The 15672-nt window shown below is 37.4% G+C and overlaps 1 protein-coding gene across 1 annotated transcript in view; it reads left to right on the forward strand.

Moving 5' to 3' along the window:
• The window catches only part of RPGRIP1 (RPGR interacting protein 1), a 66447-nt gene that overhangs the window by 1559 nt on the left and 49216 nt on the right, over nucleotides 1-15672 (forward strand). The window contains exons 2-3 of the mRNA XM_070504023.1: nucleotides 2913-3012; nucleotides 13096-13228. Coding sequence (XP_070360124.1) covers nucleotides 2994-3012; nucleotides 13096-13228 — 152 coding nt within the window. The 5' untranslated portion in view covers nucleotides 2913-2993. The remainder of the gene's footprint in view (nucleotides 1-2912; nucleotides 3013-13095; nucleotides 13229-15672) is intronic.

Consider the following 15672-nt stretch of genomic DNA (forward strand, 5'->3'; position numbering starts at 1 on the left):
ATTAATGCAAAACTTTATAAAAATCATTAAAAGCAATTCTAAGAAGGAAAACAATTTCTGCCACAATCCAGTGTGGTAATAATACATCTTCAGAAAAATTATTATACTTTTGCAGATACCAGACACTGTGTTAAGCACTATATATACAAAGAAATCCTTAAAGGAGCTTCTCTATGATGTATAAACACTGTAGAGAACTGACTCATGTTAGCCAACACATAAGAAAATTAAATATATCATAATATAAATCATTAACTTATACTGATAAATACAATTTAGAATTATCAATTGGCTAAAGTCTAGTTCAGTGGAAAGAACAAAAACAGCTAGCTTTTAGCTAATATAGAGCCTGTACCAGGTGCCAAGCATTATGCTAAGCTTTTTATAGGCATTATCTCAATTGATTCTCATCATAACCATATGAGGTGATTATCTCATCCCTATTTTATAGATAAGGAAACTAAGCAGAGTGGTTAAGTAACTTGTCCATGGGCACATAGCAAAGGAAGGATGTGAATCCATGTCCTTCTTATTCCCAGGCTCTTGACCATGGTCACTATTTACAGTTCATCCTCTCCAAATTTAATCAGAGGTGAGTATAAAATCAGAGTTAGGGGAGCTGGCTGTATGATTTTAATTGCTGGTGTCATCAAGCTGGATTTGTGCATCTATCACTACTAAACGGTTATTTTTCACCCTCATTCACCTACCCTTGCCCCAGAGCACTGCAATTCTTGATATCACTGCAATGGAATTCTTTCAGTCTTTCATTCCATTGAGTTCAAAACAACTGATAAATTCTTCTTACTTATATCTGCTCTCCACTCCTTTTGTCCTGAGATATTAAGTCTGGCCGCTACATTGGATTTTGGATGTTCCTTCGTCACACCTTCACTGACAGTTTCTCCTGGGTTTTCTTTTCTGGCATTCTGATAACGGCCATTTCATTCTCAGAGCTTCTTTGACTTCGGTTTTAGTAGTACTTTTCAGTTGCTCCACAGTGCTGTACAGCTTTGGTGGTGTGTTTTGCAATGGTCATCAACCAGAACAATCTTCTCTTGGCTAAGATATTAAAGACCCACAGCATTTCTTCTTCCACTACAGCTCCACTGTTACAAATGCCTTCAGGTCCAGAGAATGAGGCCTGTGATGCAGTCACCTCTCCTTTCCCTTCACGTTACTTCTCTACAGTAGGAGGCTGGAAAGACAGGGTAACTTAGCAAACCTGCAAAAGCCACCTTAAATGTGAGATTTACTTTAAAACAGAATGGTTTGCTTGGTTGCTTCCATTCTGTTCTAATCCTAGGACTATTGTCTAACATGTGAAAGCACATCAATTTTTGGGTGATTGTTCAGCTTCCTTAAAATAAGCATGCTATGAATTCTGTACAGATCCATTTAAAATAATGTCATTGGAAAGATGTTCTCCACTTATTGTAGTTAAAAAAAAAGAAACATTACAGAACAGAATATGAATGACCCAATTCATGTTAAATTGTCTGCAAAGTAGATCGACAAAATGTTAATATTCTCTCCCAGTGATAGAATTTCTCTATCATGCTTTTTATTTGCTTCTTTTTATTTTTCTGTTTGTTCAGAATAAGCTTGTGAACAAGCTTCTTCAGTTAACAAGTCAAGCTAGCTTCGGCGAAAAAGGGGAGTTTGTTGTACTGGACACAGGACTCTTAGAAAACCTAAGGGCAGGAGCAGAGATAGGCCTTGGAAAAGACTCAAATCAAGAGCAGAAAGCATTCAGGACTTTTTGAATCATTTCAGCTGCTCAGTGTCATTCTCTCTCTTGATTTGTTTATTTACTCATCTATTCATTTATTTAATATATTTTTATTAGGTGCCTACTATATTCTAGGAGCTGTCTGGGTGCTAGGAAATAGAGGTAAACAAGATAAACCAATTTTCTGCCTTCAAAATCCCTGTATTTTAGTAAGAGAAGACAGACAATAAGCAAGTGTAAATAAAGGAAGGCAGTTTCTGAGCGTGGTAAATGTGACAAAGGAAATAAACAGGGCAACATGACGGTATAACTGAGGAAGTGCTCGCCTTAGTTATGAAGATCAGAGAAAGTGCTCTTGGCAGATGAAAAGATGGTGAGAGACTGAAAGATGAGAAGGAACCAGCCTTGTAAAGAGCAAAGGAAAGAGCATTGCAACAAGTAGAGGAAGATGTACAAATCTGAAGGTCAGGGCCAAAGATAAAATTTTTAGAAGCAACAGTATATATGGACATAATGAGGCAGGATATTGGGTACTATAATCCAAGAAGAGTGCTGACCAAGGGTGAGGTGACTCTACAGATAGGATTTCCCCAGTTATTTAGGATACAGAGCAGCATATGGCCATCCCAGGATTCGCAAGTTTATATAATATTTATAGCCATCCGCCGAGGCTGATTGAGCGCTCTCAGTCCCATTTCCAACTGCCTGGGAAAGAAAATCTGTTTGGCCCAGCTTGAGTCTGTTGTCTACCCCTGGTCCAATGAACAATAACTGTGGGGACTGGATCATAGAGTATAAACTGGTTCCTGAGGGGCAGTCCCTGTAAATGGAGTGGAAATGGGGGTCAGAGGGTCATTTCCTAGAGAAAGGGGGGAGTCATCGGCTTCCAGGCTGAGCAGATACTTTAAAAATGATCCACAATGATATGCACCAATTCTATAGGCAGAAAAATTGCTTTCGTTTTGAATAAATAATGTCATTAGTACTGAATGCTTGGTCTTACTCTTTAGTGTAAGGTGGTCCACACCACCACAAAAAAGACTATGATGTGTCTTATACCATCACGAAATGTTTAGAAATTCCTGCTACAACTTAAGTACAGCCTGCAGAATGCATCCTAAAGTTGCAAGTAATTGGCTGGACTTCCCTTCATTTCACTGTCTTCTGGGATCTCTTACAGCTTGGGAACTGATACGACATCACATCTTCCAGCGGACAATACATCAAAGGACCTGTTAGCTACACAGACTTGATACCTCTGATGGTACCAGCGTGGAAAGGTAAATATTTGTGCGTGAGGAGGGATGCCTTGTGGAATTGAAACAACGCTCAGTCTGTCACTGTGGGGCATCTTACTAGCCTTCACAGTGGCTACTTTGCTCTCAGCTCTTTTCTTCAATCTTCTCAACATTTTATTCTTAAATGCCTATAAAATTTTTACTGTGCAGGTTTAGGAGGTAAAGCTAAATGCCAACACCACAAATACCACAGCAAAAGCCAGGAAAAAATAGCCCTGCACTCTCACCAGGCAGAGGTAGGCAATTTAAGATGAAAGGACACCTCCTGCTAGAGCTGCTTCCACGCTCACCTTGAGATATTTTTGTAACCTTGTTGCTACTCTCCTACCCCTCAGTCCTAATTATAGCTACTACTGATTCTATTTTCATTTGATTTCACTTCCATACTTTTTTTTCTCCCAAAGACAGGGCAATTTATGCACTGCCCGTGGGTGTATAAATGGTGCAATCACTTTGGAAAAAAGTTTGACAATATCTAGTAAAGTTGAACATTGCAACTTTGCTTCTGGGTATAAAATTTGAAGAATTTTTTACATGTGTGTCCTGGGAGTCATATATCAAAATGTTCATAGGAGCATTATTCATAAGAGTAAAAAATGGCAACAACATAAATGTCCATTGATCAGAAAATGAATATACATTGTTATATATTCGTACAATGAAATAATAAATTTATCTTTTATAGTAAATTTAATAAATACATTTAATTTCCTCCATAAAATTGTAAAGAAATATGAGGCAGTTATGAATACAGCATTCAAGATAATGGTCATCTCTGGGGGAAGATGGAAATAGTATGAATGGGAAACTTACAGAGAGTTCTTAGTGTACAGGTAATGTTCTGTTTCTTAAGCTGGTATGTATGTTTGTGTACGCCTTATTGTTATTCTTTGAAGTGTCCATATATTCTTTATTTCCTCATTTATATGTGTGAGATATATATAACACATAAAATAACATTTATATAATAATACATATAATATGTTACATATAACATATTATACATAATAGTTTTATTGAGATATAATTTAATACTTAAAATTCACTCTTTTAAAGTGTACAATTCAGTTACTTTTACTATACTCACAGAGTTGTGTTTTTGTCCCCACTATCTAATTTTAGAACATTTAATTACCCCAAAAAGAAGCTCTGTAGCAGACGTTCCCAATGTCCCCATGCCCTGCCCCTGGTAACCACAAATCTGCTTTCAGTCTCTGTGGATTTACCTATTCTGGATATTTTATATAAATGGAATCATAAAGACATAAATGGTTTTTGTGTCTGCTTCTTTCACTTAGCATAATGTTTTCAAAGGTCATCATGTTGTAGCATTTATCCATACTTCATTCCTTTTTATTGCTGAATAATATTTCATTGTATAGATATACCACATTTTGTTTATACATTCATCAGTTGATGAACATTTGGGTTGTTTCCACCTTTTGGCTATTATGAATAATACTACTATGAGCATTTGTATACAAGTTTTTGTATGCACATATGTTTTCATTTCTCTTGGGTATATACCTGGAAGTGGAATTGCTGGGTCATATGGTCACTCTATGTTTAACATTTTGAGGAACTGCCAGGCTATTTTCTAGAGCAATTGCATTCTTTTACATTCCTACCAGCAACGTATGAGAGTTCCAATTTCTTCATATCCTTGCCAATACTTGTTACTGTTATCAAAGTGGTATTTCGTAGGTTTCTTTTTTAATTTATTCTTTCTCTTTGTGTTTTTTTTCCCTGAGATTTTCCCTGAGCTAACATCCGTTGCCAATCTTTTTTTTTCCCTTTCTTCTCCCCAAAGCTCCCCAGTACATAGTTGTGTATTCTAGTTGTAGGTCCTTCTAGTTCTGCTATCTGGGACACCACCTCAGCATGGCTTGATGAGTGGTGTTAGGTCTCTGCCCAGGATCCCATTGGGCAAAACCCTGGGCTGCTGAAGTGGAGTGCACCAACTTAACCACTCAGCCATGGGGCCGGCCCCTTCCTGGTGGTTTTGATTTGCACTTCCGTAATGAATAATCATGTTGAACATCTTTCATGTATTTATTGGTTATTTGTATATCAGATCCTTTGCCCAACTTTTATTTGGGTTACTTGCCTTTATATTGTTGATTGTAAGAGTTCTTTGTGTATTTTGGATACAAATCTCTTTTTGTATATATGATTTGCGAGTATTTTTCCCATTCTGTGGGTTTTCTTTCCATTTTCTTAATAGTGTCCTTTGAAGCATCAAAGTTTTAGATTTGATGAAGTCCAATTTATCTACTTCTTCCTTTGTCATTTGTGCTTTTGTTTTCATGTCTAACATGTCTAACTTCATAGCGTCATATCTAACATTGCCTAATTCAAAGTCACAAATGTTTACTTTTATGTTTCCTTCTAAGAACTTTATAGTTTTAGCTCTTACATTTAGGTGTATGATCTATTTTGAGTTAATTTTTCATATGGCATGAGATAAGGATCCAACTTCATTCTTTTGCATGTGTCTATGCAGTTGTCCCAGCACCATTCATTAAAAAAAAAAACATTTTTTTCCTCATTGAATTTTCTTGGCATACTTGTTGAAAATCAATTAACCCTAAATGTAATAGTATATTTCTGGACTCTAAATTCTATTCCATTGATCTATATGCCTATCCTATGCCAATACAATACTGTCTTCATTATTATAGCTTTGTAGTAAGTTTTGAAATCAGGATGTGTGCGTATTTCAACTTTGTTCCTTTTCAAGCTTATTTTAGCTATTCTGAGTTCCTTGTATTACCGTGTGAACTTTAGGATCAGCTTATCAATGTCTGCAGAAAAAAAACTCACCGGAAACTTTGTTAGGGATTGCATTGAATCTGTACGTGAATTTTGGAAGTATTGCCATCTTATCAACATTAAGTCTTCAAATCCATGAACATGGGATGTCTATTTATTTAAATATTCCTTAATTCCTTTCAGCGATGTTTTATAGTTTTCAGTGTACAAGTTTTGTACTTTTTACTAAATTTGTTCCTATGTATTTTATTCTTTTTGAAGCTATTGTAAACGGAATTATTTTCTTAATTTTATTATCAGAGTCTTCATTGTGAGTGTATAGGAATACGATTGATTCTTGTATATTGATGTTGTATCCTGAAACCTTACTGAACTCATTTATTCGTTCTAATGGGGTTTTTTTTAGTGGGTTCCTTAGGATTTTCTATATACAAAATCATGTCACCTGTGAATAGAGATAGTTTTACTTCTTCCTTTCTAATTTTGATGACTTTTATTTCTTTTTTCATGCCAAATTTCCATGGATGTAATCTCCAGTAAAATGTTGAATCGAAGTGGCAAAGTAGATATACTTGTCTTTTTCCTCATCTTAGGGGGAAAGCTTTCAGTCTTTTACTATTAAGCATGATTTTGGCTGTGAGTTTTTTGTATATGACCATTATCAGGTTGAGGAAGTTTCCTTCTATTAATAGTTCGTTGAGTGTTTTCATTATGAAAAGATGTTGGATTTGTCAAATGTTTTTCTGTATTTGTTGGTATGATCATATGACTTTTGTCCTTTATTCTACTAATATGGTATATTACATTGATTTATGTTCATATGTTAAACCAAGCTTGCATTCCTAGAATAAGTTCCATTTGGTTATAATCCTTTTTATATGTTGCTGGATTCAGTTTGCTATAATCTTGTTGAGAATTTTGTGTCTATAGTAATAAGGGATTTTTATTTTTCTTTTCTTGTGATTTCTTGGGTTTTGGCCTCATGTAATAAGTTGAGAAGTGTTCCCTCTTCTATTTTTTTGGAAGAGTTTGTGAAGGATTAATGTTAATTCTCCTTTAAACATTTGGTAGAATTCATCAGTGAAGTCGTCTGGGCTTGGAATTTTCTTTGTGAGAAGTTTTTTATTATGAATTTAATCTCTTTTTATGAGTCTATTCAGATTTTCTATTTCCTCTTGAGTCAGTTTTAGTAGTTTGTATCTTTCTAGGAATTTATCCACTTCACTTAGGTTATCTAATTTGTTGACATACAATTGTTTGTAGTATTCCCTTATAATTCTTTTTATTTCTTTATGATTGGGAGTGATACCCCCTTATTCAGCCCTGATTTTAGTCATTTTAGTCTTCTCTCTTTTTTCTTGTTTGATCTAGCTAAACTTTTGTCAATTTTGTTGATCTTTCAAATAACTTACTTTGGTTTTGTTGATTTTCTCTATTGTTTTTCTATTTTCTATTTCATTTATTTGTGCTCTAGTCTTTATTATTTCCTTCCTCTGCTTGCTTTGGATTTAGTTTCCTCTTCTTTTCTTAATTCCTTAAGGCAAAAGTTAGGTAATTGAGTTGAGATCTTTCTTCTTTTAATGTAGGCATTTACAGATATAAATTTCCCTGTTATTCCTGCTTTACCTGCATCCTATAAGTTTTGGTTTGTTGTGTTTTCATTTGTATAAAATATTTAACAATAGAACATGTTTAGTTAGGAAAAAAAAAAAAGGAGGACCTATGGTGGGACCTAGTTGAGCTGGAATGTAAACAAAGCCACATAATGTCTAGAGTTTGTTGAATTACTGATGCTAAATATATCATAATATTTTAAGAAGTGAAAAATGTAGTATGTTCATGATGTTCTTCAGCAGTGCACCACTGGAGGTTTTGCGGTTCTCAAAGCTTTAAGTGTTCTATGAGCAAAGCACATGAAACATGAACTGGCTGAGATAATTTTCAAAGTTGGAAAAGTCATAGAACTAGTGACAGGATAACCCTGTGCAAGAACTAATCACCTAGAGAGTCTAGTTAGTTTGAAGGCCATCCACACAGCCAAAAATCCAAAAGAACTCAATATCTCCTCAGCAGAGTAAAGGAGGTATGGAAGAAGGTGCCAAAGGGAAGGATTTACACATTTACTTTGTGGGAAAACAAACTTTTCTAGGTTTCATTGCAAACTTTATTTTCCCTTTGGTTATTTATGAAATAGCTAAAAGTAAACCAAGTAAAGTGGTTGCTGTAAGTGAAGATTTTCATAAAGGTTTATGGTGTGTTACAAATTTGCTTCCTAGTGACCATACTTTCCTGTTAAGCTAAGTGTACCTAGAAGTCAACTGCATCATTTTGTAAGTTTGTTGGTTTGGAAATTGTATGTTTTTTTTCATTCTAAGCAATCTCAAATTTATCTTAGAAACTTTGCTTTGTGACAAGAAAAACTTTTGATGTCGTGAACAAATAAAACTACATTAAGGGAATATTTTTATAGCATATATTCAAAAATTAATTTCAATATTTTTTCTTTATTTTATTTTATTTTTTAAAGATTGGCATCTGAGCTAACAACTGTTGCCAATCTTCCTTTTTCTTCTTTTTTTTTCTTTCTGCTTTTTCTCCCCAAGTCCCCCCAGTACATAGTTGTATATTTTAGTTATGGGTCCTTCTAGCTGTGGCACATGGGACGCCGCCTCAACGTGGCTTGATGAGTGGTGCCATGTCCACGCCCAGGATCCGAACCAGCGAAACCCTGGGCCGCCATAGAGGAGCAGGTGAACTTAACCACTCGGCTGTGGGCCGGCCCCCAATATTTTTTCTTATTTTACCAATTCCAAAGGGAAATAATCAACTTGTATGTGGTACAGTTTTATCAGATAAAGCTGTGTTACTAAAAATGTTGGCATTATAAAATTAAAAAAAGAACAGAAGTAAAAAAACAGAGCACAATGTAATAATGTAAAAAAACTCTTGGCAAGTATACTACCAGGACTGATGGTAGCATACCATTGCAGGTAGACATGAATCAGTTGGGGGATAACTCAGCTGGCACAGGCCAGTGTGATTCAACAGTACCATGGATAAGGAGATAGCCCACATAGTTGAGAGACTAGTTTCGTTCAAAGGGATTCAGCATATAAGTAGATACATTATGAGGATAGTGGGAGCTAGTTTCTCACTGAAAGGAGAGATGCAAATATGGAAAGGGAGAAGGTTAGAACAAACCATATGGATCTGGATTTTAAATGGAGGTATCAAAATTAACTCATGGCTTCTAGCATATAAATATAGATATAGGGGTGTGTGTGTCCTCACGTGCACCTGCATATACATACATACACTTCCTGACTCTATCAACTGAGAGGACATAGAAGGAATGACATCCCAGTACCTAGTACCCAGATCTTGGTTTTTAAATACCATTGTCCACTAAAAGGAACCAGAGGCTCAAGCAGGGAAAGGACAAGGTGAGCCTAGAACATCATATTGTGCCAGAAAACATAGAATTTCTCAAAAAATCATGGAGATATTTTAAAAGGACACCAGAACCAGCTAGAAGGGCTGACACTGGCCAAATCTGGGACAATTTGAGCACTAAAAAGAATAATGATATTGATGGATTATAACCCATTAATAAAAATAGGAATCTATGAGATCATACAGATATAAATAAACAGATGAATTAATAAATGGAGTGAACGGAAATCTGTACCTTATAGTAGAATGCCAACTAATAAATATAGAAGGAAAAATTGAATTAGAAATCACCATTTGGTGATTTTTCACTTTTTTTTTACTTTTAAATGGTACCAAGAGGTAATATAGAGAGAATATATGTAATATTATATATTATGTAACATATATAGAAAGAGAGAGAATAGGATAAAACAAATGAAGTAAAAGTTAACAGTTGTGAAATCTGAGTGAAGGAGGTAGGGGAGTTCTTTATATTATTCTCACAATCTTTCTGTAATTTTGAAATTGTTTCAAAATAAAACCTTATTAAAAGAATCATAAGAAAATAAATGAAGAAAGGAAAGAGACATTACTTATTGTTTTCCCTTTGGGGACAAAATAATTAGAAGATGTTATATTATAACACATGAGGATAAATAAACCCTAGCAGCAATTACAGCTAACCGGCCTAGCTGGGCCAAAGCTCGTTGATTCCTGTGAGATAGGTGGGGAAAAATAGGTCTCTAGAAGGGAAGCTAAGCACCTGGCCCAAGGCTTGGGAGTTTTACTTGGTTTTGAAAGATGAAATCATTTTTATGCAGGGACTGTGTTGGGGGAGGGGAGAGGGTGGTGACTAGAAGAAAGGAGGAGGAGGATGACTTGCCTGAATCAGGAATTTCTGGAGTCAGGCTGTTCTTCTTGAGACCAAGTTGATCAAGCATAGATAGGGATCCAAACACCTTTAGATAATATAGAACTTTCTCTTTGGGAAAACTATCATTAACTGAAGAAAAAGTCTTTCAGTATCATTTAATCAAATAAGACTATTCATAGAAAATCATTGTGTGGAAAGTCTTAGCCCCATAGGAAGACATCCAAGACATGGCTGACTTAATCTGAGCCTAGAGGGTTAATGATTCCCTGGAGGAAGGAATAGAATCAGACTGGCCAAATCCCTGAGTTCCATGGACTTGCCTCACCTCGAGATTTCTCTTTCATATGCATGATTTTAAGCTGCAATGATTATATGTGATGTTACCTGCTCTATTTTCATCTTCTCTCATTCCTAATCCTGACACAAAAAGGTCCTTCAAAATTAGAGAGTAGGGAATCTTCTTGCCTAGAGGGACCAAGGCAAGACACAAACTGGGAGAAAAACATATGCAAAACATATGTCCATCAAAAGACTTATATTTAGAATATATAAAGAACTCATAATTTAATAATGAAAAGATTTTTAAAATCTAACAATAAAAAAATGAGCAAAAGATTTGAACACATACTTTATTTAAGAAGATATATGGATAGTAAATAAGCACATAAAAGGTATTCAACATCATTAGTCATTAGAGAAATTGCAGATCAATACAATTAAAGCCACTACATACCCTCTAGTGTTACTGAACCAGGTTCATTTTGCCCACTATACGAAATGCCAATCACTGAGACAATGAGTTCGCAGAAAAGAAATGGTTTATTCACAAGGCAGCCAAGTGAGGAGACAGGAGAATAAATCTCAAACCCGCCTCTCCAAAAATGGGGATTAGAGATGTTTGTGGGATAGAGAGGCAGGATGGTCTGAACTATGGGAATAGGTGATGGGGGTAAGGAGAAGTGAAGTAATTGATGGTCTGTGCAAATGTAGTCAAGCTTCATGGCTCTTGGTAGGACACGTGTTCACAAACTGGAAGTGTCAGCAAGATCCAAGGGTGGAGTTTTTGGTCCCCTGATGTCAAAGGGTCACCTATCAGGCATCTGCACAGACCCAGTTGATGAGTCGGTGGTCTTAACTGGCCTAAACTGGACAAGGAGTCAACTCAGTTCCTGAAAAACTTAAGCACCTGTTACCATGATGACCCCAGCATCAGAGATCAATAGAGTGGGCTTCAGTAATGCATCATGCAACTACTTTTGCAAACAGACAGCTAACTGAATATAGTTAAAGCAAGTTGGCCTCGGTTTCACTAGGATGGCTAAAATTAAAAAGACTAAGTGTTGGTGAGGCTGTAGAGAAACTAGAACACTCATACACTGATGTTGGGTATAAAATGGTATAATCACTTTGGAAAACAGTTTAGCAATTCTTTAAAAAAGTTAAACATACACCTATCTTATGACCCAGCTATTTTACTCCTATGTATTTACCCAGAGAAATGAAAACGTGTCCACACAAAGACTTAGACACAGATATTCATAGCAGCTCTATTTGTAATAGCCAAAAACTGGAAACAGTCCAAATGCCCATCAACAGTATATGGATAAATAAATTATGGTATATCCATACAACAGAATATTACCAGCAATCAAAAGGAACTGTTGATGTACAAAACACTATGGATGAATCTCAAAATAATTATTCTGAGTCAAAGAAGTCAGGTCAAAAGACCCAGGTATACCATGTATGAATCAATCTATGTAAAATTCTAGAAAATGGAAACTAATCTATAGTGACATAAAGCATATCGGTGGTTGTCTAGGACAGAGGTGGGAGTTGGAGCTAGAATGAGGTGGGGAGGAATGGATTACAAAGGGGTACAAGGAAAGAGTGGTGATGGATATGCTTATTATCTTAGTTGTGATGGTTTCACAGGTATACACATATGTCAAAATTAATCAAATTTTACACTTTAAATATGGTCAGTGTATTACATGTCGATTATACTTCAATAAAGCTGTTTCTTAAAAAACTTACTTGTTGGGGCTGGCCTGGTGGCGCAGCGGTTAAGTGCGCATGTTCCGCTTCAGCAGCCTGGGGTTCGCAGGTTCAGATCCTGGGTGCGGACATGGCACCGCTTGGTATGCCATGCTGTGTCAGGCATCCCACATATACAACAGAGGAAGATGGGCATAGATGTTAGCTCAGGGCCAGTCTTCCTCAGCAAAATGAGGAGGATTGGCAGCAGTTAGCTCAGGGCTAATCTTCCTCAAAAAAAAAAAAACTTACTTATCATTTCCAAAGGATAGATTAGAGAGGTAGTAGTGGTGGCTGAGGTGGTTCTGAGACTAAGGTTCTGAGCTCTCTTTCTTCCAGGGAAGGAGCTGTATTTTGAGCTCTGGGTTTTAGGATGGTTCCCATGAGATCAGAGCTGGCCCGGGGCTGGTGAACACCAAGACACTCAAAAGTGTGCAATAGTTTCCTCTTCTCAGATCAAGCAGAGGCTCTGTTCCAAGGATGCAGCTTTGGGAACAATTTCTTCAGACCGCAAAAACAAATGAGATGACTCTTCGTGATCCAGAAATGTTTCTATCCTTTTCCTTTCTGGGGATTTGAAGACAGATGTGGGCACAATCCTTGTCCAAGTCCAAAATTATCTAATAGGGGAAAAAATAGAAGACTGGATTGAAAATAAAAATCAAGACGACTAAAAGCCCTATTTGATATTTTTATAAAGAGAATGTACTTTCTAGACAGGAGATTGAGTCATATGCTGGAATGATATGGAATGATATTCCATGTCCAGGAGACAAATGGAATGGTAAAGAGGTCCATAAGTACACATTTCGTACACTTCCTGAATTTCCTCTTAAACACTTGACTCAAGATAGATTCATTTCCTCTGGACAAGACGTGATGAGAGACCTGATGGGTTAAAAAAATGACATGTAAAAATAATCCCCATTTCCCCTCCCCCGGGACTTTAGGTAAGAATATGAAAACTCAACCACCCTTGAGCAGGATGAGCCGGGAAGAACTGGAGGACAGTTTGTTTCGTCTTCGTGAAGAGCACTTGTTGGTGAAGGAGCTTTCGTGGAAGCAACAGGATGAGATCAAAAGGTACCTAGAGTGCTTAAGTCTTTAAAAGTTGTATCTAGGGGCTGGCCCAGTGGCGGAGCGGTTAAGTTCCCGGGCTCCGCTTCCGTGGCCTGGGGTTCGCCGCCAGGATCCGGGACGCGGACCTACACACTGCTTATCAAGTCATGCTGTGGCAGACATCCCCAGGCATCTCACATATAAAGTAGAGGAAGATGGGCACTGATGTTAGCTCAGGGCCAATCTTCCTAAAGCAGAAAGAGGAGGATTGGTGGCAGATGTTAGCTCATGGCTAATCTTCCTCAAAAAAAAAAAAAAAGTTGTATCTACACCAAGCCTATACTACACTAAACCAAAAAGAATACGTTTTCCTGAGAAGTCTGCATGAAAAAACAATTCAAATGTCAAGGATGGTTAACTCCAAAAATAATTTTTGAAGAAATATTGCTTTATTCTGTTTTCTTGCCAAACACATAATAAACTGTGACCATAGGCCACAAAGCACCATCAGAGCTGTTTCAGTCCACAGAGCAAGAGATTGGGCAGGCGTCTGCCTTGGTCACAAAAGAGAGAATGGGGACAGGGAGAATGGCCAAAATCTCAGAGGAACAAAGGCTGCAGGGGCAAGTAAGAGAAAGGTTTTTATTTACAAAACAAAACCAAAAATCGTATTGATCATTTACTATGTGTGGGCATGTTATAAGTATGTATTAACTAACTTAATATAAATACCATTAACTCACTTAATACTATGAAAAAAGTATTATTAAGAGGAAAATGATGGGGCCAGCCCCGTGGCCGAGTGGTTAAGTTCGCGTGCTCTGCTTCGGCGGCCCAGGGTTTCGCCGGTTTGGATCCTGGGTGCAGAGATGGCACTGCTCATCATGCTGAGGGGTCATCCCACATGGCACAACTAGAAGGACCCACAACTAAAAGTACACAACTATGTACTGGGGGGCTTTGGGGAGAAAAAGGAAAAATAAAGTCTTTTTAAAAAAAGGAAAAGCAAGGGGCTGGCCCTGTGGCCGAGTGGTTAAGTTCGCGCGCTCCGCTGCAGGCGGCCCAGTGTTTCGTCAGTTCAAATCCTGGGCGCGGACATGGCACTGCTCATCAAACCATGCTGAGGCAGCGTCCCACATGCCACAACTAGAAGGACCCACAACTAAGAATATGCAACTATGTACCTTGGGGCTTTGGGGAGAAAAAGGAAAAAAAATAAAATCTTTAAAAAAAAAAAAAAAAAAAGGAAAAGCAAGCACAAAGAGGTTAAGTAACTTGCCCAAGGTAGCAGCTAGTGAGTGAGTGGCAGAGCTGAAAGCTCATAACTCCAAAATATACTATATACAGCGACCTTAGGGATTGGCTTTCAAAAGTGTTATCTTTTGCATGTAGACCTGGAGAGGAATCTGAGATGGGGTAGATAAACAGATGGGGAGAATGGGAAAGTCCGGGGTTTATCTCTAGGACACATTTTGAAGATATTGCTGCCAGTGCCTTCCAGTCAAAGACCATGAGGAACACACCTGTAGCTGAGCAAGTTGGGTTTGTTACTGTTGCACCTTGAGAAAATGCACACCGTGGTAAACTAAAGGCATCGCGGTAAGAATGTGTTAGAAAGAAAGTGTTAGAGGATTTGGGCTTCCTTTGTGTGATTTAAGGGAAGGTCCAAGGTAACGGAAGTTTGCCCCAGATTTGGTACTGTCCGAAAGCAGAGGCGACTCTGTGTCTGCATATCTCAATAAATCTTACTTCCTGGGAGGATAGACTAGAGTGAGACTAAAGTCGTAATTGATAAAGAAGTAGCAATCAGTCGTATTAACTAGGAAAGGAGGGTGTTTGGTATTTTGTGGGTGGCACGATCACCTTGTTTTTGTCTGTGCTTAGACAAAATTGTGCAGTGGCTTTGTTTTGTATCATTCTATTGTGGTCTCGGAGTGGCCTTGTGTGATGTTGGTATTCCATGACATTATGTCCAACAGGACAATATGAGCTCCAGGCCATCTTCAAACAGCACGAGGACTAGCTGTGTCAGACCAATTCCCCAATATCAAGAACAGCTTTTTGCTATCTCATTGGTAATCCCCAGGAGGGTCCAGAGCTTCATTTAGAATCTAAAGGATTGCAGGCTGCCGTTGTATGCCAGCACTCTTCAGAGCTGGGGACTCTTTTATATCGTGAGAACTTCAGAATCTGGTGAAAGTCAGAAGGTTGCATGGGGCAAAAATTCTTGCTTCTTTGTGGATAACCAAAAAGTACCTAAGATTATAGATATGAAGTGGCTAAATTGGATTCCACCCCTCTGACTTTGGGCAAGTTACCTAGCTATTTTATGTCTTGATTTCTTTATCTGGATATAGTAATATATACTAACAATGGCTAACTCCTCCAGTGCTTACAATGTACCATCACTGTTCAAAGTACTTTACATATATTAACTTATTGAATCCTCTTAACAATCTAATGACGCA

This window comes from Equus asinus, chromosome 2, assembly GCF_041296235.1.
Source record: "Equus asinus isolate D_3611 breed Donkey chromosome 2, EquAss-T2T_v2, whole genome shotgun sequence".
Taxonomy (NCBI): domain Eukaryota; kingdom Metazoa; phylum Chordata; class Mammalia; order Perissodactyla; family Equidae; genus Equus; species Equus asinus.